The 24,188-nt window shown below is 43.2% G+C and overlaps 1 protein-coding gene across 1 annotated transcript in view; it reads right to left on the bottom strand.

The window, feature by feature from the left end:
• Positions 1 to 24,188, bottom strand: part of RYR3 (ryanodine receptor 3) — a 609,228-nt gene that overhangs the window by 366,972 nt on the left and 218,068 nt on the right. Inside the window, exons 18-23 of the mRNA XM_018554200.1 lie at positions 22,430 to 22,671; positions 13,706 to 13,898; positions 9,898 to 10,114; positions 6,945 to 7,049; positions 5,007 to 5,110; positions 3,584 to 3,667 (exon numbers count right to left, since the gene is read on the bottom strand). Coding sequence (XP_018409702.1) covers positions 3,584 to 3,667; positions 5,007 to 5,110; positions 6,945 to 7,049; positions 9,898 to 10,114; positions 13,706 to 13,898; positions 22,430 to 22,671 — 945 coding nt within the window. The remainder of the gene's footprint in view (positions 1 to 3,583; positions 3,668 to 5,006; positions 5,111 to 6,944; positions 7,050 to 9,897; positions 10,115 to 13,705; positions 13,899 to 22,429; positions 22,672 to 24,188) is intronic.

The following is a 24,188-nucleotide window of genomic DNA, read 5'->3' as shown; positions in this document are numbered from 1 at the left end:
CCCTGCCCCCCCCTTCTTCTCTCTCCTGCCCCCCCCCCCTTTTTTTTTCTTTTCTTTTCTTCTCACCTCTTTCCTAGAGGGACTCTCCCCCTTCCTGAGCTCCAGCCGGCAGTGAGGATGCCTCCAGTGTCCTGTACCGTGGTGTCCTGGAATGTCAAGGGTCTGAACATTCCGGAGAGGAGAACGGCCGTTCTCAACGAACTCCAACGCCTGAAGGCCCAGGTAGGCTTTGTCCAAGAAACGCACTTCAAGGCCACTAGTATTCCCAGATTTCAGAACCAACACTTTCCACATGCCTACCACTGTGGCTCCCCGGATGGTAAATGCAAGGGAGTGAGCATTGTACTGCATAGGACCGCACAGTGGCAGTACATAGACGCGCGACATAGTCCGGATGGCAGATTCCTTTTTGTGAAGGGTAGCGTGGGTCCTACTTTATGCACGTTCGCAAACGTATACTTGCCTAACGTAGGTCAGATTCCTTTTTTGGAGTCCACCCTGGAGCAGCTGGGGGAATTCACGGAGGGAGTCCTAGTACTAGGTGAGGATTTCAATATGGCCCTAGACCCTATTCTGGATAGCTCAAGATCAGCTTCGCACCTCTCCTTCTCTGCTCTCCGGAGGGTCAGAAAATGTCTGCGGCACTTCCAATTAGTGTATATATGGCGCACACTGTACCCTAAAGACAGTGACTACACATTCTATTCCAACGCGCATGATTCCTACTCCCGGATAGACTTATTGTTAGTGAGACACAGGGACCTGCCAGCGGTGAGGGAGGCGTCCGTTGGAGTAATTGCACTCAGACCATGCCCCGATTTCTTTGACCTTTGCCCTGCAGCCGCAGGAGCGGGGGGCATGGAATTGGCGCCTAAATGATTCTATCCTGCATGACCCCATCCTGGTAGAGGATATTAAAGCTGACCTGGCCACTTACTTCGCTTGCAATGACACTGTGGAATGTGATCCCATGATCCTCTGGGAGGCACATAAGGCGTACATCAGGGGTACCTTTATTAAACAGGGAGCACGACTCAAAAAACAGAGGTTGGCCAAGGTGGAAGCCCTGTTAGCGAACATAGCCCGCCTGGAATCGGTCCACAAAAAGTCACTGGCCAGGTCTGTCCTCTGGGAACTAACGGGACTCCGGGAACAACTGTTGTCCCTGTGCTTAGGTAAGGCTAGGAGTATACTATCTAGGTGTAAACGAGTTTTCTATGAACTGGGCGACAAATGTGGCAGGCCACTAGCCAGGGCGTTACGTACGCAGCAAGCCCAATCATATATATCAGAGATACTGGCCCCCTCCGGGAAGAAGTTGTGTAAGACTGCAGAAATAGCAGGGGTATTTGCAGAATACTACTCATCCCTATACAACCTCCATAGCCAACATACTCCTCAGGCTACGCTGGAACTTCGAACAAAGATTGCGAGATACATAGCCGAATCAGAGATGCCGGCTATACCCGAGGAGGCGGTGCGCTCCATGGAGACACCTCTTACCGGAGAGGAACTAGTTGCTGCCCTACGCAGGACTAACACTGGTAAAGCTCCGGGGCCGGATGGCCTTTCTTTACCCTACTACAAGACGTTCATGGAAATCCTATCCCCCTACTTCTTGAAGGACTACAACGCAATCGGTAGGGGCATGCCGTTTCCCATAGACTCCCTGCGAGCACATATCGCAGTCATTCCAAAACTGGAGAAAGATCCTCTTCTCTGCTCTAATTATAGGCCCATCTCACTACTCAACTCTGACCTAAAACTTTTCACGAAGATATTGACATCCCGCCTAATCTCCTATTTACAAGACATTATCCACCTGGACCAGGTAGGCTTCATGCCATCTAGAGAAGCACGTAATAATGTAACACGGGTGCTAGATGTCATCCATGAGTCCTCCACCCGGGGAAACCCCCTTCTGCTTCTGTCCACCGACGCTAAGAAGGCTTTTGACCACGTCGATTGGCAGTTTATGGAACTGACGCTCCGGGTGTTGGGACTGGGTGAGGTGATGATGACATGGATAATGGCGATATACTCCAGGCCGACGGCTCAGGTCCGGATCAATGGAGTCGGTGAGCATGTGGCTAAGTAAGGTCAACGAGATCTGGAGAATGGAGGATCTGACTGCATCGTCCAGGGAGACACACAACACTTTCTGCAAGGTATGGTCTCCTTGGACGGAGTTCTTATTCTCCCCAGAATACCGGAGGCACGTTGACCAGGACCAGTCGACCGACCCTCAGAGGTCCTGAGCGCTTGGAGACAGTTATCCCACTGGGAGGGAGCCCGCTCTTTCTCTCACTCATTGCCTTCCTCTGCATTTCTCTTTCTAAGTTCACCAATCTGTCTGTCCCTACCCCTTGTCTGCCCCATGTGTATATGTTACCCTGACCAACTGAGCATAGCAGGTGCCTTCTGACCAGTTGTTGTAGGATTACTAATTACCGAGTGCCCTGTGTCGCCCTCCCATTAAATGGACTACGATCGTCGCCTCCCACTATCCATCAGATCAGATTCCCCTGTTAAAAAACCAGGTGGAGATAGGCGGTGACACCCAAGCCACGACCATGTTTTGGGCGACACAGGGAGAGTGATGCACATGACACCTGTCTAATTTGTGGTCCGGGACCCTTTGCATACTACGGATATTGTTAAATGTTATCAATGTTGCTTAAATGGAAAAGGAAAAGTTACGAGATTCATGCTAAGGTGATCAAGCCTGCTACTTGCACTTCACAATGAGAGTCTTGATTTATAATGTTATGCTGAAAATGTTTTATACCTCTGTATGGATGTTCGTGCTTTACAAAATAAAGAATTACAACAAAAAAAAAGAAATGGTCTTTTATCATTCTATCAAAATATGTTAAGCTAGTGCATTCTTTTCTACAAATACATATAAAATATTTTTGTGTTTATTTGTTTATCCATGCATTCATTTGTATCAAGTTATATTATAACTAGTCTGTAGTCTAAATCACTTTCCTATATTTTCACACAAAAAAAATCACTTATTTTATTCTGGCTCACTTATTTTGCATACAGTCACTTTTAATATTTTTCTTTCATAATCTGCAATTTTTACATAACGATTGTTATATACATTGAAATATATTATGCACAATGTTTTTTTTTTTCTGATTATAAAAAGAAAAAAATATCTGGGCAATGCCCAGGGCCTATTTTACTGCACAAAAATGCATTTAAAGTAGATATTCCATTCATTCCTACATGGCTAGTTTGCACCTAAGTGCTATAGCTCAGCGCATTTTTTTAAAATATAGGACATGCTGCATTTTCCTTAGCCCATGTTAATCAGGTCCATAGAAATGAATGGCAAATCCACATAAACACATCAGGCTTTATACACATCAGTGAATAGCTCACTTAGCCCCATTTACCACTGAAGAACAGATGTTGCTGAATGTCGGAAAATGTTGCATAATTTGGCTAATGTGCAGGGGAACCTCACCAGTAAAAGTGTTTTTAAAAATGTGATGTAGGATATCAAATATGGCCCTAAATCAAGGCTTGCACTAAATTACAGCTTTCTCATGTAATAGTTTTGGTCACATACTTTTTTGGGAGTTTTACTTTCTTAAGATTTTCTTCAGCTGTTTGATTTGAGTGAACAATGAGGCATCCCAAAGCAAGTAAGGTTCTGTGAAGAAAAAAAAAAAAAAGTATTCTGGTAAACAAAGAAGATGTTATGTACATACAACGTTACCCTCTATTTAAATTCTTCTGTCTGAGAGATGGGATTTCAAACCCAGAATTGCCCAGAAATTTTAAATTAATCTTTCTTAGAATCCAAAATGATGCACATAATGGCATTTAATATTTTTTTATTCTGTCCAGACACACTTGATATATAACATCTGCCACATGTATAGCCAGCAAGGTAATACAATTATTTCCTACCTTTGCAGATTTTCTAACGTGAAACAGTATTACCACACTGCTGAGGTCCTCTTTGTGCTCTCCTATTCTTCCTGTAAGCTGCCACTGTTCAAAGCCAGACCCTCTACTACCCACTGTGGTTTTGACATTTGACAGTTGAACAGCAGTGGGGCATAATCTTTGCTTGGCAAAATATTAGGGCACTAGGTACCACCCAGGCCTAGGATCAAATGGTGCCACCTAGGAACAGGGATCAAGAAAGGCACTTGTGCGTGCACTTCAGCACTTTAAGAAACTTTTTAAGTCAGTACATGTTCCGTTCAAACTGCAATCCCAATCAATATTCCAAGCCAATATGTTATATCTAATTTATTACTCTAGAAGCATTTTTAATACATTAAAAGATTTTTCTAAATATATAACTGATTTATTTTATATTTGCCTGTAATTGCACTTATAAAGCATTCTCTTAGTAAGAACCTAACACCAGCACTGAATAATGGATGTTAAGAAAGTTATTCAGTTTTAACACTGTAATTTCAAGATGACAACAATTTCTGGTAACTGCACCTACTAGCTCTTTGCACCCAATACTGTTGGACAATCTGTGGATCTGATCAATGCAAACAACCATGCTCATGCAACTATCAAATAAAAAATCTAACCCACTTCAATCACAATTCAGAATGTAAATCTTTACTAGGGATTAAAAACTTACTTTATTATATTTCGCCTTTGTTATTACTAACCATTACTGCCTACTTCCAGGTTATTCTACATACAGATATTGTTTGATACATGCCTTATGGACACTAAACGGGGTAGCGTACGCATCTTATATCTAACCCATATTCTCTCGTTACCTGTTACGGAAGTCCTTTACTAAGGTTTAGATGTTTTGTTTCTTCAAATATGTAGTTGTGGACACTAGAGTCTAAGTTCTTCACTGGACATGCTTATGTAACAGAAAAATATATTTGTCCATGCACCGTGGTATGTATGTTGTATAGAGATGACAAAGGCTTGTTGCCTTTTATTTACAATGTGTACTTTGAAATTTAAATAAAAATGTAGTTTAAAAAAAAACAAAAAAAACTTACTTTAAAGTCTCTGTAGACATTTGTAGATTGTAGTTCTTCTCTGTTTCTGGTAGCTTTGAGAATTCCACCAAACAGGGATGCTGGCGTTTATTGTCGTCTCGTACCTACCACATAGTTAGAGAATTAATTATTTTAATGTGCTCAGACACCTTTTCTTTTACTTTTTCTTATCCCTATATCTTACAATGTGAAGTTCCAAAGCCATATAAATGTACAAGGCCAGAGACTAAGTGGAACTCAAACAGTCATAGCGTTATTTGGTGAATCCTAATGACCTTATTTTTTATTGCAGTGAGCAGGCTTGGGCTTACCTTGACAGAAGGAATGGTGAGAGATCTTCTGTGTGAAAAATTGCTTATTTCTTTAGTGGCCTTTTGGTATAAGTCTGGTCATAAAGGCATATGTGGGCTAGCATGCCTCATGTGCTATGTTTGTTAAGCCTGATCTGGCACTGGCATTAAATCTTTATTTCTAACTATACAATAAAACTAACATTAACACATAATAATTGATAACAATGGACACAGAACAGTAGACATTGATGAACACAGATAGATGGACATTCACAGAATGACTGTGAGGACCATAGATTGTGACAAATTGTTACAGAACATATTGACATAAACACATACTGCAATAGATACTGCATGCACCGTATATTGAACATAAAGTACATAAAGATATATTATATGCAAAACAGGGGTGTGGAAATTTTTTTAAAAACTACTTGTCCAAGGGCTAAAGCGGGGGCCAAATCTACTTGTCCTTCATGACAATCTACTTGTCCCAATACAAAAAATAGTTTTAATCAAAACTAAGGATGCACCAATACCGGTCTTTCGGTATCGGGTACGAGTACCGATTTTTTGCTTTCAGATCTCGCCGACACTGAATACTAATACCGGTGCTTCCGCTGGCATGGAGCAGGCTTCCCTGGTAATCAGGAAACCGGGCAGTGGGTAATGACATCCCGCCCAGGTTCCTGATTGCCACATAAGCCGGCTCCATGTTGTTTGGCCTGCTTGATTGCGATTGGCCGGGAAACCTGCTTCCCGGTCAATCAGGAAGGAGCCGGCTTCCCGGGCCAATCAGAAAACCAGGAGGCGGGTCATTACTTGCCGCACGGCTTCCTGATTGAACAGGAAGCTGGCTCCATGTTCCCCTACGGCACTGCGAGTCAGAGGAAATTTTCATCTGGCCGTAAGTTCCAATATCGGGGAAGGTATCGGAGCATTTGGGTGAGTACGAGTACTTGCCCAAATACTCGGTATCGGCACTGATACTAGTATCGGTGAACCAAAACATTACCAACACTAATCAAAACATATTTTACTGTGCTAAATAGCGCTTCTCACTGGTCAGCGCAGTCATCTGACCACGTTGACCAATGAGTGCTTGCAATTTGCAAGCGAAATTCAAAATGCATAGGGGAGGACTGCGCTGGACAGCAGTACGGGGGACAGATAGTACACCCATACTGGCGGAGGGGAGGGATTGTACGCCGAAAGGTAAGTATAGCCAGGGCCAGATTTCATCGGGTAATGTTTATTTTTCCATATTACCTGGGAAAATGAACTTACCCTTTAATGCACATTGTGTGCGTGTAAGAGAATTCTGGCTACCACCATGGAATAGCGGCTGCAATCTCAAAGCAGAATGTCCTACGCATGTGTTTATTTGCAGGGGCAGCAGGGTTTCATTTTTATTTATATTTTATTTTTTTACTTTTTCATTTTTATTTTTTACTTTTTCATTTTTATTAAAACTACTCGCCCGGCGCCCGAATTCCACACCCCTGCAAAACCATATGCAGTTAGTAAACTCACATTGAATCTGTAGTAGGTTTAAAGTTATTTTAAGTTATTATTGTAAAAAATATAAACGTTATACATTACAGCACAACACTAAATGAACAGGAAATTATTAACATATTGGTACCTTTCCATAAATCCATCCAAGCTCAATCTTGTTCATCCCCCATAGTTCATGAATATTTTCTGCTAACTTATCTCGAATCTTTTCAAGGTGGGGTGGTAAAACAATCTACAAAAGAAGCAAGCATTATCTATAAGCATATTGAGTAGTGTATTTACCAATGGCCATAAAAAGCTTTAATGGCTGATTAACAAACAGATTTATAAATATGTATCATAATAATACAAAATTCAACCGTATACCAAAAATATCTGGTTTGTTTTCCCCTAGAACTCCTAAACACAACATATTCAGCTCATACTATAAATAGTCCATGATAGTTAATGAACTGAAGATTCATATTTTTCATGCACTAGGAATGATAGCATTCTATAAAAACATGTACTGCCTAGCACATAAAAATAACATGTTGATGAACAATTGAAACTAAAAGAAGGATTTCTGTACCCACCATAGAACCTTTTGCTTGGAGTCAGAGGAACACAGCTTGGTGAAAATTAAGCAACCTTTGGTGTTACTGCCACCTACAGGAGAAATGGACACTAGGCACATACAAACTGAAGGCCAGCCCTCTTGAGGCTAAAGCCCCCCCACTGCACACTCTCTCAGTTGTAGCAAGCAGTCCAAACAGAGGATGATAGCATATGAGCAAAGGGAGCTGTCTCCCTCAATGGACTTAGAGAAAAAGACTTTATGGTGAGTACATATGTCCCAATTTTTCTATCACTAAATTTAATTAGGCAACCTAGGGACAAACATTGGCATACCAGTCCAAAACAAAAGGAAACCAGGGGAATTAAATAGCGGATTATAGAACACATGTGCCAGGGGTGGCACTTAATGACTTTTCTGCTGGCATGCCAGAAAGCCAAACCCTCACAGCTCGTATGTAGGCCAGTGCTTTTTACTTACTTAAAAACCCTACATAACGTGTCCCCCCTATGTAATGTTAAGGAGGGGGCTGTGGGAAGTTATGTACTCTGGTGATAGATTTTATTATTAGTTGTGAACTAGATTTAAATGCTATCTGTCCTAACAAAGGGTTGAGGATTTCGAAGCATTTTATATTACTGAGAGGAATCTCAGTCTGGCCCTCACGTTCTTCCTCTACTTTCACTTTCAAACTGTTCAGAGTAGCCTGCAATCTGAACAAGAGCCTTCAACAATGAAACATCTAAAATGTAAGACATATTTTTTTTTAAATCACTTTAAGGTATGCTGTATGAATGGGAACACATAAGGTATTGTGGGTTTTTTGCAAATTTCACTGCAAATGTGAAAATACACTTTACGTTGGGCTACACAGCTCGGGTATCTGCGTGGCCGAGCCACAGCTTGTTGCTATTTCAACCATTTGATTGACAGGCCAGGAGGGAGTCAGAGCACGATTGGTGTCCTAGACTCAACCTCAACCCCAGCTCACAGGTCTGCAATGGGGAAATCGGGGGACCAGGAGTTTAACAGACATAGACCCGGCGAAGACAAGAGCAAGGACTGTGTGGGATAAGCAGGAAGTAATATCCAGGGGCTTCTAAGCCTAGTGGTTTTCAGCTGTGGGGCAGCTGTGGTACAGGTCAGTGTTCATGTGAGGGGGTTAGGGTTTTATGTGTATTAAGATAAGAGGGACAGCTTCAGGTAACATTATATATTCTATGTACACCCCTGTCTGTCCTTCCTAACCAGGAGTTTCTCCTCGCACTGACTAATAACACCAGGCATTTTCCTCCCAATGACCGGCATTTTCCTCCCACAGATCACCAACAGCAGGGCATTTTATTTTCTCCCACTGACCACCCACACCAAACCATTTTTTTTCCTTTCACTAAACAACAATGTAAGGGGTACAATCACATATCCTCCTACAATTTTTATGTTGTGCTGTATGTTACATACCCTTGACCAAAGTGTTTGTCATTTCAACAAATGCTGTTACTCAGTAATCTGTCAGTAATATAAGGCCCGTGGTAAACATGTGCAGTTTATACTGTGCATAGACTCTATTTAACAATACACCTTTAAACCATGCCCAGTATGCAACCTAATGTAGCAATTGCACGCACTACATCCTCACTTATCCAGGCTGTCCCTCTTTATGAAAGTCTAAAGTTGGGAGGCACGTTATTAGAGTCAGCAGTCACTGACAGCAATGGTGGGGATTGTTATTGCATTCACTGACACCGATGCTAAGGGATAATATTTTAGTCACCAAGGCTGGTGGTTATTATGGCATAATCTAGTGTATGACACATGGACACAAAATGTTGCCTACCACTGGGTTATAGCCTCAAGGGGGGTGGCCTTCAGTATCCATGTGCCTAGTGTTTATTTCTCCTGTAGGCAGCAGTGTAACCTTAGATTGCTTAATTACCAGTGGCTGCCTACCCCCTGGAATATAGTATGTACCTTTGTCCATTGCTCCTGTAGGAAGCAGTGTAATCCTAGGTTGCTTATTTATCATGAAGCTGTGTCCCTCAATGGACAACAGATAAAGAATGTGTTCAGTGACCCATTTCCTTTAACCTAACCTTACGAAGCAAAATACATTGGCAGCTTGGACGTGGATGTCCGTAGTTGTACTTCCATCAACAAAAAATTTCACATACAGTATTTAGTGACACTCAAAAATAATTCAAGGGAAATCCAAGCTTTTTTGATACAGTAGGTAATAGTTGGAACCTCTATCAGTTTGTTACTGCTTCTGTCTGTGTCCTTATGGCAAAAATGTCCCCCTATTGTTGTGTCATGGTAATAGGAAATCAAATTATACAGAAAACGTCTGTCAGGGTTTTATCACTGTACCTCCATTAGGGAGGTTTTTCCCGTATCCTGTCCCAATGACAGATGTCTTTCCAAAGAAAAAAAAAAAGGTTTTAGCTGGTGTTCCACTCTTTTTTGTTAATCAACTTTTTTCCTGATTAACAAACCTGCTTATGAAACAAGCAATAAAAAGGTATACCTGGCTGGTATCAATAGGACACGGGATGAATGAGGCTTGTGAAAGAAAGTGTGTTGTTCCCAACAAATCTCGAACGCCTTCACAATCCCTCTTGTACTCTTTCACAGGCTCCACTCTCATCTTCTCTTTTGGTAACAAGGCTTCATAGCATGGGGCATAGCCAGCTGGAGGTAAAAACTTGAACTCACCATGGCGGCCACCAAGAATAAAGCGAACCCTAAAATGCAATACATAAAATAAAATAAACATTACTTTTTAAGATTCATGAGGCCCAGTCTAAACCGTCTACTAGTCTACTTGCTAAAAGTTGCTAACAGCATGCCGGCAGTAAAAATAGTTTGAGGGCCTATTTCCACTTTTTCATTTGACCACTTGAGTACTAGCACGTCTATACCCCATTTTTAGTTGTTAGTGCTGTGATAGGTTGACTGACAATTACTCAGTCATACTACACTGTACCCATAATTATTTTTATATCACTTTTCGAGACAGAAACATCATTCTTTTGGTGGCATTTTAAAAAACATGTTCCCATGCTTAGTGTCAGGCCTAAAAAACATTTAGTCAGGTATAGTAACAGGTCGCCACATAAAGTTTGTAGCATAACTAGAATGTGTATTACTAGCAAAGAACTGTTGAGCATACAAGCTGGTTTGTTCAACAATTAAATTAAAGAGCTGATCAGTGAAAAATAAATAAAAAAAATTGTATAGCAATAAAACTTCAGTGTCTAAATGTATGCCAGGTTAGGCTGTAAATGGGGGGTAAGACTGGGGGTGAGGTACCCACAAATAAGTTTTATGGTCATCAGGGACACAAGCATGGGATCCCTGGGACAGTGTTGGTCTACCACATTGCGCATTTTACTTGGATGAACCACACTGCTGGTGCTTGGCAGCCTGGCTGATTTTGCAGGGACTGTTTCATTCTCAGAACCAAAGGCGTCTCTTAAAGTGTCACTGTTTGATGCAGGTTCATATTTAGGATCAGAATCAAAATGTGAGATATCCTCACTTCTCTCATCTGTCATACTAATGAGATTATATGTCTCCTAAACACTGTATATTGCATTTGTGCAATAGAAAAGTGAACAAATGTAAGAAAAAATAATATCACCAGACCCTTAGGGCTGACACATAAAAAATATACTTGCCAGCCAATCAAGCCTAAGATGAAAAAATTATATTTGCCAGGTGACCAAGCCTAGCGCTGAAAAATTATAGTTGCCAGGTGAACAAGTCTGATTCCGAAAAGTTATACTTGCAGATGATCAAGCGTCACACTGAAAAATTATACTTGCTAGGCAATCAAGTCACTGTGATTGACCATAACAGTAATCACATGTGTCTGCGTCACTCTGATTGGCTCATTTAGTTTTGTCTATGATCTCAACAGTCTAATGATGGCCCCCATTCTGCTTGAAGAAATACATGCCCACCTCCCTGTGTTTTTCTTTTTTTTACAATACGGTAGTAGGTAAGTGGCTAAAACATCCATTTATCATGTGTAGGAAACATTCTGCAATCTAAGAGCACTTTACAAGTGGTATGATTCATTCTTGTGGAAGATACATTTGCTGGAAACAGTGCATAAGCTGCAGAAAGCAGTATTTTTATTGGCTGAAACTGTACCATTAAAAACAAGAGTACTAAACTTTCAAATGTGCTTTAGGTGCAGTTTAAAGCTGGCCATACACCTTACAACCATCGCACGACTTTCGTTGTGCGATGGTTGTAAGGTCATTAAAATTTCGTATGAACTTCCCATCTTGGAAAGTGAGATCGTACTTGCGTTCATCGCAAGCCCTCCCCGCCGAGGGAAGGGCTTCCGATGATTCAAATGCTGAGCGGGCAGTGTGTGCTTGCTCATACCGGCCCGTTCGGCATTCGTCTTCCGAGCGCGCCACTAACCCGCCGAAAACGGTACGATTTGCGGCGGGTTTTCGAGCGTGCTCGGAAGACAAAAGACGTGCGACCGTACAGTAGAAATGGTCGCACACCTCACATACACCTGCCAATTATTGTACGATCGCGGAATCATCGTACGATGATTGCCAGGTGTATTTGCACCTTAAGGGTGCAGGAAGGCATACCTAACATTCCAAAGTGAAAATAGGCCCTTAAAACAAACTTTAACTTTCCATCTGGTATATATTATAAGACCTGGGATCATGCTCTTAGGCTGCCTACAAAGGTTTAGATCACATAGGGGACCATGTAACTTGATTTCCCTGGCACTCACAGTGAGCCTTGTGCACTGCCACCAAAATTACTGCTCCTGCACATTCTGAGATTGTTTGGTGAAAGTGAGCAATAATAAACAAACAATTCATGTTTAACCCTTTTATAACCGGAGCTTTTTAAGGCTGGAGGCCCTGATCGAGTTTGGCAATGTCAGTTTTAGGGATGCACCGATACCGGTTTTTCGGTATCGCCTACCAGTAGCGATGCTTTGCTTTCTGTACTCGCCGAGTACAGATACCGAGTAGCAATACCTGTGCTTCCGCTGGCATGGAGCAGGCTTCCCGGGCATTCAGGAAGCCAGGCAGTGGGTAATGACATACATGACAATGACATGCTCGGGAAGTCGGCTCCATGTTGATTGGCTGGCTTGATTGTGGTTGGCCGGGAAACCTGCTTCCCAGCCAATCAGCATCGAGCTGGCTTCACGGCCAATCAGGAAGCCGGGCGACTAGTAATTACCCGCCTTCCTGATTGGCAAGGAAGACCGCTCCATGCTGATTGGCTGGAAAGTCGGCTTCCTGGCCAATCAACATGGAGTCGGCTGTTCCGCAAATCAGCAAGCCGGGTAGCTGGTCATTACTCGCTGCCCAGCTTCCTGATCGGACGTAAGCTAGCTCCATGCTCCCCTACAGCACTAGGAAATCTTCCTCCGACCGGTAAGTTCCGGTATCGGGCAAGGTATCGGAGCATTTGGGCGAGTACGAGTACTCGCCCAAATACTCGGTATTGGCACAGATAACGATACTAGTATCGGTATCAGTGCATCCCTAGTCAATATGCATCAGTTAACTTGAGAAAAACTCTATGACTAATTTTTCTGTTTGACATCATGCCTGAGAAGAAGGAACACACATTGATGCACATTCCCAGTTATCTGCTGCAATGTTAATGAGCATTCTTATGACAAGGAGGATTTTTTTATGTGGACTTAAAAAGGCATAGTGCAGTCACAAAGGGGTTAAAATACAAAGTTCCCCAGTGTTCAATTTAAAACTAATTGAAAGAGATTTTCCACCTATTGATTTCCTCAGGACAGAGAAAGACAATTACGTGTATCACTGAAGTTCAGATAGCAAATTGCGCCATTAACCAAATTCAGCGTTTCTCTATGGGATCCTCTGTATTTCACTAGGGGAAATGTGGGTCCTGCTGCTGTTTACATGTTGGCTGTGGGACTATACTTGGCACGGGTAAGGCCAGCAATCAGTTAAGAGATTTTCATTTTTTTAATAAATTTTATCAAAATAATGCCATACTTTAGTCTTTCCCAACCTGTTACACATGTATGCCTTGTGGCTTTGTGAGAGTACTGTGTTTTTGAACCCTGGTGTCCTTTGTGTACAGCTTCCCCTCCAGTAAGAACCGTGTGCAGCACTAAATCTTACAAGACTAGCAGTCAGACACACAGTGCCTTAAATGATCTTAAACTGCAAATCTACAGCTGTGGGGATCAAGGCACCAGAGTGTCAAGGCACAGGAAGTGCACTTCTGTAGGACCTCAAGAGAAAAGGTACATTTTCAGGGTACTGTTTAGGCACAATAACAGTTAACATAGTATAACTCACTTGACTCCAGCAGAGAAGCTCACTACTGGAAAAAATAATCCTTCTGTATTGAAGTTTTCAAACATGCCTTGGACCGGTTGGCCATTAATGCGAAATGAAATGCTGGGCACTCCAAGGTCCAAGCAGCAGCTGACAACATCATCAGAAGCCAGTAAGTGCTGATTACTTGAAGCCACTGCCCTTGGTACTCGACCTATTTCAAAAAATGATAGAACAATGGCAAGGTCACTAAAATATTTATCTAAACAACTGATCAGAATACGGCTGTATTAAGGCCGCAGGGTAGTTTGCACACAAAGTTACAAAACAATTTGATTGCAAACAGTGTCATAATCACTCCACTTTCATGTGAGTAAAAAAAAAAGCACATTGGTTAATTTCCACTTGCCGCACATCAAAGCTAAATGAAGGACAGAGGGCACATGAATGAGTCACAGGTGTCATGTTGTGAATCATGCACATAAGGCTTAGCACAAGTTAATACACAGGCTACTGAAGAGAGAGTTTCTGTTTCTTTGCTGCCCTAATTTAGGAAATAGGGCTCACAATAAAAAGCAAGACATTATAAAATCAGTACACAATTCAGACAATAATATACTTGTACAAGAAAAAGTAGAAATGCATTGTTACAGCAGGCAACATCACCTTCTTCCTTAGTGATGAGGAACCAGGGGTAGCAGAAACAGTAAGTGTAAATATACATACACACTATACATATCAGTAATAACAGACATTTTATTTGCATTTAGCATTCATGTCTCTGCTGTGTGACCTATAATTAATTTAACCCCTTCGTGACTGACGAAGTACGTCGCCAGCATCAGGGCTGTTTAAACAGACTCCCGGCGGCTATTGTCGCCGGGAGTCTGTTTAAACTTGTAAAGCCGGGGGGGCGTGGCCGGCATGTGATCCCGTGCAGACGTGAGAACGGGGAGCTCCGCTCAATCTAACATCCTGAACCTATCCTGGTGCTGATTTCCTTCACTTACCTGTGGTCAGGTGTTGCCGAACGCATCCTCTACCCGATTTCCTCCTCGGCGGGGACATAAATGAAACGCAACAAGAGTAGGTCGACCCGTTCGTCTGGGAAGCCTCGTGGTGTCTCTGAGGCGGCCATCTTGGCTGTACTGGCTGAGTGCAGCAAGATGTCAGTGGGAACGCAGACGAGCGGCGCAGCTGAATTGACTCCCTCTCCCTTTAGCTCGGACATCCTGGCGGCCATCACTTCGTGTAAGGAGGCCCTCACAAACAAAATTGATTCGCTGTCGGCCGAGGTAGGCTTCCTGCGCCATGACATGGACAAATTCCGCACTCGCATGGGGGCAGCTGAGGCCCGGATCTCTCAGGTGGAAGAGACTGTGTGGGAGGATTCCGCAGAGGTCAAGCTGCTACAGCGACAGCTCAGGGGCCTACAGGAGAAGGCGGTGGACACCGAGAACCGCCTGCGCCGCAATAACGTCCGCTTGCTGGGCCTCCCTGAACGAGCTGAGGGAAAACAACCGGCTGAATTTGCTGAGACCTTTTTGGCCAAGCTGCTGGATTTCCAGGATCTACCGCCCACATTCGTGGTGGAGAGGGCGCACCGCGTTCCGCTGGTCCCGCCAAAACCGGGGGCACCGGCCCGTCCGTTCCTCATTTGCCTGCTGAACTACAGGGACAGAGACCGGGTCCTTGCTGCGGCGAGAAGTCGCCCTACACTTCAGTATGAAAACGCTCGTATCTCTCTATTCCCTGACTACTCTGCGGAGATACAACAGCGGCACAGATCCTTCACCGAGATTCGTAAGAGGCTGCGTGAGAAGGGCCTCCAATATGGTCTTCTATATCGTAGTCGGCTGCGGGTAAGTGATGGGGTACACTACCCGCTTCTTTGACACTCCCGCGGCGGCTGCCGCCTGGCTGGCTGCGGCCTGATCGTTCACTTCTTATTATTATTTTTGTTTTTAATTTTTATTGTTGCTGACATATGGCACGTCAGCTTTCATCCTTCCGATGTACCATGCTCCCTTACAGTGGCTTCAGCACTACCACAGATTGGGCTCGATGACTCCCGAAGCTCGAGGACTGGAAGTAACTCTTATCAGGTCACTACACTGCCCTAGCAGACTGTTTGGTTCTGGGTTCTGGTTGAACAATTCCTTTTTTCTGACTGAGTTCACCTTTTTTGGGGATACTAAGCCTCCTGATACGCTTTGCTCTGTGAGCGGTTTTGGGTTATGTATTGGGTTGGCAGGGTGGGTTTTGGGGTGATTGGGGCGGGAAGGGGCTGTTTTTCCCCTTGGTTAGGTTGTTTTATGTTTTTTCTGTACAGGTGGTGGGCTCAAGTGCTCAGACTCCACATGTCGCTATCTGATATCGCTAGGAGAGATGGTATGGGTCTCTGGGGCCTGCTGACAGGGCCTCGAGTTCATTGTATTGGTTGTACCCATGAATATGCCGAGTGTGGAAGAGATTAAGGTACTGTCCTGGAACATCAGGGGTCTCAACTCAAAATTCAAACAGCATAACCCCCACATATTATTTCTGCAGGAGACCCATCTGCTGGGCAACAGGATCCTGGCCTTAAGACGCCCTTGGGTGCAGAGGTCATTTCATGCTACCCAGTGTCCCCTAGGGAAACTCCTGCTTATGAGCGAATTCACGCTGCATTGATGAACCAAAGGAGACCTGAATTCATACTATTAGCAGTACCTCCTTGTTACAATGTTCTAGTACTTTAATCCTGGAATGTTATGACTATATGGTGACGAGCACAGATGGTGAGCTATGTTGGGGAATGTCCCCCCCCCGCCTGTACTTTAGCGGGTTCTCCCTCAGGGATAATCGCGCATGGATTTTATTTTATTTTCTATTTTGGATTAAGGTTATGATTATTTTGTGTGTTGTTTTTAGGTGCATGGCTCGCCTGGTTCCTGTCTTGTTGGGAACAAGTGGCATGCATTGTCATGTTTAAAACTGTGAAATACAATAAAACCATTTTGCAAAAAAAAACAACAAACTTGTAAAGCCGACTGTCGGCTTTACAACAGAAGGCCCCCCCCCCTCGCCGGATACCGCTGCCGTGCTTCCCGGGCTCCGTTGCCACTCCTACGGGCCCGGGACCGGCTTCCTTGGTGTCCGCGGGTAGCTGGGGAGGAGGTCGACGAACTTCCGTTCATCGATCCCCTCCCCGTTTTATGGGACCGGGAGCGATGCAGATTGCATCACTTCCGGTCCCTGGGCTGTCAGTTCTGGGCTCCTGCAGCCCAGCTATAAGCTATTGATGTGCGATCTGCACTTCAATAGCTTATTTCCAGTGTAAAGGTGACACTGAGGGTCTTTTGGACCCCCAGCATCACCTTAAAGAGTACCTGTCACCACCATCTGCTATCACATGGGGGGGCTTGTAAGCCCCCCTATGTGATAGCAGTCAAAGTAAAGTAAAAAAAAAACAAAACAGTTTTTTAAATGAAAATTAAATAAATCTAATAATAATGTAAAAATTTTTTCAAAAGTCCCCCGCCACGTAAACACGTGTCAGGTGCGCCTACGTATGAAAACGACGAACGCGCTACACATGTTGGTTATCGCCACGCACGCCGGAGTGAGAGCAATCATTCTAGGGCCAGTATTTTTGGGTATCTCTAAATTGATGACCTGTGGGGGCTTTTAAAGCGTCTTGCGCTAATATTGCGCAAAATAAAAATTTGCAACTACCACTATTTTATTCTATAGGGTCTTGGCATTCAGAAAATATATAATGTTTGGGGGTTTTAAGTCATTTTCAGGCCTAAAATGTGGAATATAACATGGGTGCAAAAAATGAAAAAAAAAGGCCTCAGTCATGAAGGGGTTAATATTTCTCCATTAGGAACATTACACCACAGCAAATTATGGTAAACAGTGTATGTAAACCAATATTAAATTACTGAGTATGAATAAATCATCAAATGTCATTATTAAAAATTATGTTACGTATATATAGCTCTTAAAATTGTATAATACAAGTTAGGGATTGTTCACACCAGGCCATTGTGGTAGCTAACATACGTTATGCACACTGGTGCACTGTGGTATTATTCCTTTTGATTGGCACCCCGACGCATCTACAGAACTTCTCACAATAATGCTCTACCATACATTGCAGTGAGTGTGTTATCAAAATGCATCAGGCACGATTTTGGATCCATTGTACTGCATTTGGCAGCCCATTTAAATAAATGAGCTGCCTTAAAACAATGAATTTTAACGTGTGGCATAATGCCTGTGAGCTAGATGCCCTGCAACGCATCCCCTAATGTGAACGGCCCTAAACTAAATTTTTGCTTTCCATAGTTTACGAATTTCCACCTTTTAGCAGAACTCCAGCCAAGAGAGAGGAAGGGATAAAACTTTTGTCAGATATATTTTTCTGTTCTTATTCTCACTGTGAAGATTTTGTCTCATTTCATATCCCAGAGGCAGAAGACAGGAAGTGAGTGGAAATCTCACCTTTGACAGTTGTCACCATAACTGGCATCCCCATTTAAGGGTTTCCCTTTGAACTCCTGTTTGGGTGATATTCTACCCAGGTGACAATGGACACCCGGACAGAAAGTGAGAGTGAATATCCCCAACGGGAAAACCCAAAAAGCAAAAATATCTGGTTTTGCTCTTTCCTTCCTGTCCAACACAAAAAGAACATTTTAGTTGGAGTTCCAAGAACTTATGATCACAGTGCATGTTTCCAGGAGCGCTCTTGCATTAATAAGAAATAAAATAAAAGTGCTATTACATTCACCAGTCTAGAAATTCAGTGTTGGGTCTCCTTTCGTGCACGCACCTGTCGGCAGTTTAGGGTTTTACCCAGAGTGCTGGTGTCATGGCCAATCAAACGGCAGCTTTCCAGATTGGTTCTCCCTTAAAGGGCTAAGTAATATGTTGCTCAGCATTCAAGCAACACACTGCTACTCCTAAGCTGAGCCCCCACTACCTGTCTGTTTGTCCCCATTGTGCCTCTTGTGTCCAGCATTTCCCAGTGCCATTGTGTCTCCTGAGTCCAGTGATTCCCAGTGCCATTGTGACTTCTGTGACTCTCTTTGCAATCCTGTAATTCCAGTGTGCCTCTTTAATTCCAAGTATGCCCCCAAAAGCTCCTCTGTCTCCATGTGTGCCCCTGTGCATCCCCGTGGCTCTAGTGCACCTTTGAGTGCTCCTGTGTCTCCTTCGTGCCTCTCTGCACCCCTGCCCGTGACAGTTTGCTGGAACCATGAATCTGTCCAATGTACTCAGGTCACATAGCAATTTTAAGGAGCTTCTCTCGCAAAGATTTGAACTGTACAGGAAGCCAGTCAAATCTAGGTAATCAGACATCTCCACAACCTCTCAACTCATTTGAAGCAACTACAGGTCTCCTTTGCTTCAGCTTCTGAACTCCCAGCCCTGTCACAGCCCTTTCCAACTCAGCCGTCTGTCTTGCCTGTAACCTAACAGCGAGGCATAAGTGGGGCCAGTCCATACCCTTACTACTTACTACCCTTACTACTAGGCCTCCGACCTCTCCTGAAAGTGTAAAGCAGTTAAATAGACCTTTCCACCATTTTAAAACAAGCCTTTCTGTTCAGTACTGCCGTAAAGAGACTGGGTATCACAAAACCCTTCTGATTTGAGGATGATGCAACATCCATGGGAGTTGGAGCCATCCTATTCCAGAACCCTGTGGGCCTAGGCACACTTGTGCAGTCTTCTCTAAAACATTTTTCCCAGCAGAAAAAAAAAGCATTCCATCAGAGATCAAGAACTGCTCACCGTTAAACTTGCTCTTGAGGAGCGTCTATGTCCCTTAGTAGACTCACCTCATCATATCATAATTCACAAAGACTTAATACTTAAAAAAGACTCATCTTCTAAACCCCAGATAAGCCCTTTGGTTTTTATTCTTCTCTCATTTTGACTTTGTGATGACTTTCAAACCTGGGACTGTCAACTCTTAATTTTCAATTCCCCCCTGGCAAGGCTCTAGTGCCTCCAGTGAACTAAACCCCTAAATTGGGCCCATGACTCCAAGCTCTCTAGTCACCCTGGTATCCAAAGTACTGTCTTGTTCTTTTCTGCTTGTACTGGTGACCTAATATCTGAAAGTATGTTGAAATCTACATAAAAGCTTGTGTGATTTGTGCCCTATCCGAGTCACCAACCAATGCTTCTGCAAGCCCTTGTCTACCACTACCCATTCCCAGTGAACAATGGCACCATGTTTCTATGGATGTTATTTCTGATCTCCCACTATCCAATGGATGTAGGGCAATTTGGGTAGTGGTAGACAGCTTCGTGAAAATGGCACAATTTCTAACCCTTCCTTCACCGCCTTCGGCTGACCAGGTGCCTGTTTTTGTCTGGGAAATCTTCATACTTCATGTCATGACTACCCACATATTCTCAGGTTGCGGGGTCCAGTTTACCTCCCACATCTGTAAATGCCTTTGTAAGTCTTTGCATATCTCCTTACAGTTTTTCTTGGTCTAATACCCACAAGCAAACGGACAAACTGAGAGGATAAACCAATTTCTAGAACAATATCTTTTCACCCTAGTATCTGCCTATTATGATAATTAGGTTTCCCACCTGCCTTGGGTTGAATTTGCTCATAAAACCAACCTAATGTCAGAATCCAGGAGTCCCCATTCTTCCTTGCCTTCAGCAAGTATCCATCTCTTCCCTTACCAAGACCTTGAATCCTGCACTCTGTGCTATGAACAAAGGCTAACCAAATTTGTGTCCCAGATGTAAAATCGGCTCCAGCACTCTGCTCTCTCATACAAGAATTTGCAGATCACCACAAGGAGCTCTGCTTCTCCAGCTCAGGGACAACGTTTGGCTTGCCACCAAAAAAAATCCTCTGAAGGTTCCCTTCATTAAATTTTCCCCATGTTATAAACCTTACATAATCACTGCTAAGATTAGCCCAGTCTGCTACAAACTTTGTCTGCCTCCTCATCTCAAACTACTGTCTTCTTGCCTAAACCTCTGATCCTGAATAAATGTTTCCATCCTTTGACTTTAGCTACTCCTCCAGCTGATCCATCCAAGAATATGAAGTTCATCAAATGTTGGACAAGATTTCTTTTGGAAAATGTCAGAATCTAATTAACTGGAAAGGCTTTGGGCTTGAAGAAAGATTCTAGGTCCCCCGCATCTAATGTTCTGGCTCCCACAAAAAAAATGTAATCTCTGCTTTCCATAAAACTGGGACCTTGCTGGGTGGGAAGGCCCCATAAAAGGAAAGGGGAGGGGAATATTATACTCCCCTCTCCAGGGACCCAGTGTCAGGCAGTCCTGGGTTTCTCCTGGAGTTCCAGCACCATGGCCCATCATGGGAAAGGTCTCTCCACTCAAGCAATGCTTCACTAAGCCTAAGTTGACCCCCTCCGCTACCTGTGTTCCCTTCTCCATTGTACTATCTGTATCCAGCATTCTCCAGTGCCTTCTACTTCCTTTGTCTACCGTTCTCCAGTGCCATTGTGCCTTCTGTGTCCAGTATTTCCTAGTGCCATTGTGCCTTGTGTGTCTCCAAAGATAGGTAGGTATTTGCTCAACACCATCGATATCCACCAAGACCTCCCTTTGCCCAAAGCCCTTAATATCATACTCTAAAACTTCTACAGATAGCTTGAAGCTAAGAATATAACTGTAATAAATGAGTGTGGCAGAAGCTTGGCAAGGGTTTACAGGGCTCTGGTCAGGTCACAGTAAGTATATACAAACTACTGTGATGGTACTGTATACATTTAAATCTTGCAAACAATTGGGTAATCAAAAGATAAATATCATGTTTAATATTTTAGATCCTAGACTTTTTTCTACAGACTACAGGCTGACCACATGTTTGTTATACACAGCTGTTGTATTTGAAGAAGATGGATTAAATGTAGGAAATTAGCTTTCATTGTGTTATGAGTAGAACACCCAGTTTAAATCCCTCTAAATGGCAAGTGTGTGTTGTGTTCCATTCCAAGCTGGTAACAATGTGTTAATCTCTGAACAGTCGGTGCATTCCATTTGTTTATTCTAAAATCAGTCTCTACTACATGTAAATGACTGGACTTTCTTATTATAGTCACTGATAAGTTTTTTCTATGACTTAAACAATTGTCTTTGCCTGCCCTTGAGTAAAATATTTGGCACACATTGTTTTCTGAGTATTTACTTTTTCAGAAACATAAAATATGTAGCAGTACAATTCTGTATGGATGAATTCCGGTTATGAATTACAATGTGCAGGAACACTAAGAAACTGGACCCTGTGTAGCTAGAGAAAAGCTGGGCTTCTTCGTGATCTCCAGACAATATGTGAAGGTGCACAGCCAAAAAGAACTGAATGATGTGGACATACAGGCTGTCTCAAAAAGGACCACCAGCAAGCAATGTTTTCTAGTCAGCAACACTCTTGAAAGGAATTAATAGCAGCCACCTCACATTGCTTTCAACTTGCTGCTTTTTGTTTGTGAGGACCTTGTCCTTTATGATGGTCATAGTGTTTATATGCCCCAGCTATTGCATATTTGCTATGGTGCAGAAGGAAAGAAATGTCAATGATTTCTGCAAATAGATTAATATTTCCAATAACAACTTGGCGCCTGAAGTAAAGTCAGCCATTTAAAAAAAAATGTTGCTTAACCCCCGCCTGCATGCAAACTGTATGTTGTATAAACTGTTAATACTTTACGAATTCTCAGTATGATCAATAAACCATGAAAATACACTTACCAGACCATAAGTGAAGACCATCAAAACCATAGGAGAAAAGATCATCACCTACACCGTTGCCTCCCCATCCTTCACCTCCTCCAGGATATGGAGCGTAACCCGAGGTTGAAGCCCAGCCAACGCGCAAATGAGTTGGCTCTGGTGTCAAATAGGGATCTACTTGATCAATGATCATCTCAAAGTACCACTTTTTGTATTGAGCTGAGCCCTCTGCCACACCGAGGAAGATGTTCGGTCTCATGCTGGAAGAAACATGTAAACAGTCGTAAGGTCAGTGTATTCATTAAGCTGAATATGGCCACTAGTACTTAAAAGAGAACTATGGGGTAACCTTTTTATCCCATAGTTCTCTTTAGGGTCACTGGAGGATATTTACTAATGTCCTACCGTGACCCAAAGCTCAGTATATAGCGGGCTATCGGCCCGCTATATACTGAGAGTGCCGCAGCCGGGATGGATCCCGACAATACTGTTGAGATCTACCCAGCTGGCTGATTGACAGCAGGCTCTGCCTATCTAGAGGCAGAGCCAGATGTGCCCGCCCACTCCCCCATCCGTTCCTCCAGTCAGAGAGGGGGGCACTCCCTGCAGGGAGCGGTGACTGACAGTCACCGCTCTTTGCAGGGGGATGATCGAGGAGTAAGTGAGCGACTGTATGTGGTCGCTCACTTCCCGAGCTATAGAGTCGACGTGTGGCAGTTTCATTGTCACAAATCGGCTCTAACTATGAGGATGAGTGTAAATCACTCACCTCATAGTTCTACTTTTAGACTTATTTTATGTCACATGCGTTCTCAAGTTAACATAATATAAAACATTAAATATTAAAATACATTATAGAACTACTGAGTAAACAATGCATGCTAAGGCAAATAAATATTTATATATTTATATAACACATTCAATCATACTCTGACAAAGAACCAATATGTTTAATTATTTACCAAACACCACCATTGTATTGTATTATTATGCAAAAAGATGAGTACATAAAATATATATATTGTGGCAGCAGGCAGGTGGGGATGTCTGTGTTCAGATGTATTAATGAAGTTATTCCTCTAGGGGGAAGTGCTGAGAGGGCTGGAGGCTCGGAGTTAACAAGCCCAGCTGAAGCTTGCTGGCTTGTTAGGGCCTCTACAAGAAGTCCCAGCCTCCTAAGAGAAGGGCCCCAACCTAGAACCAGACTGTGTGTCTGGTGGACTGGGGAGCAGATAGCCTGTGTGGCAATCTGCCTGTGTGGCAAAACAGCAGCCTGTGTGGCAAAGCAGCAGCCTGTGTGGCAATCTGCCTGTGTGGCAGCAGCCTGAGTGGCAATCCGCCTCTGTGGCTAATGAGCAGTCTTCCTGTGTGGCGAAAAGACATGCTTGTGTGGCCAGTGGACGTTTAAGTTAAAGGACCAACTTGAAGTCGGTGAGACTGAAAACTGTTGTTGTTGTTGTGACAGAAAACAGTTCTTTATGTTTGAAAACCCCTGCGAGGGAACACATGTATGGACTTTTCTTTTGAATTGAGCGTTAATAAAAGTGGGCAAAGAAGCTCTTACAAAGTGAAAAGTGAGTGGCAGTGTACTGAATGCGCTACCATTTGAAGCGAATCCTCACAATAAATATTACCTTATGCTTCTGTAATTTTCCTTTCCTGACTCCTCCTCATCGTAGGCTGGCATGAGAAGGGAGCCAGAAAAACAGAAAATTGTTACCTTATGCTTCTGTAATTTTCCTTTCCTGACTCCTCCTCATGTCAGCTGCACTGTCCC

This window comes from Nanorana parkeri, unplaced genomic scaffold (genome assembly GCF_000935625.1).
Source record: "Nanorana parkeri isolate BGI_ZX_2015 unplaced genomic scaffold, ASM93562v1 scaffold146, whole genome shotgun sequence".
Taxonomy (NCBI): domain Eukaryota; kingdom Metazoa; phylum Chordata; class Amphibia; order Anura; family Dicroglossidae; genus Nanorana; species Nanorana parkeri.
Note: the sequence above shows the minus strand (reverse complement) of the source record. Positions and strands in the feature narration are given on the sequence as shown.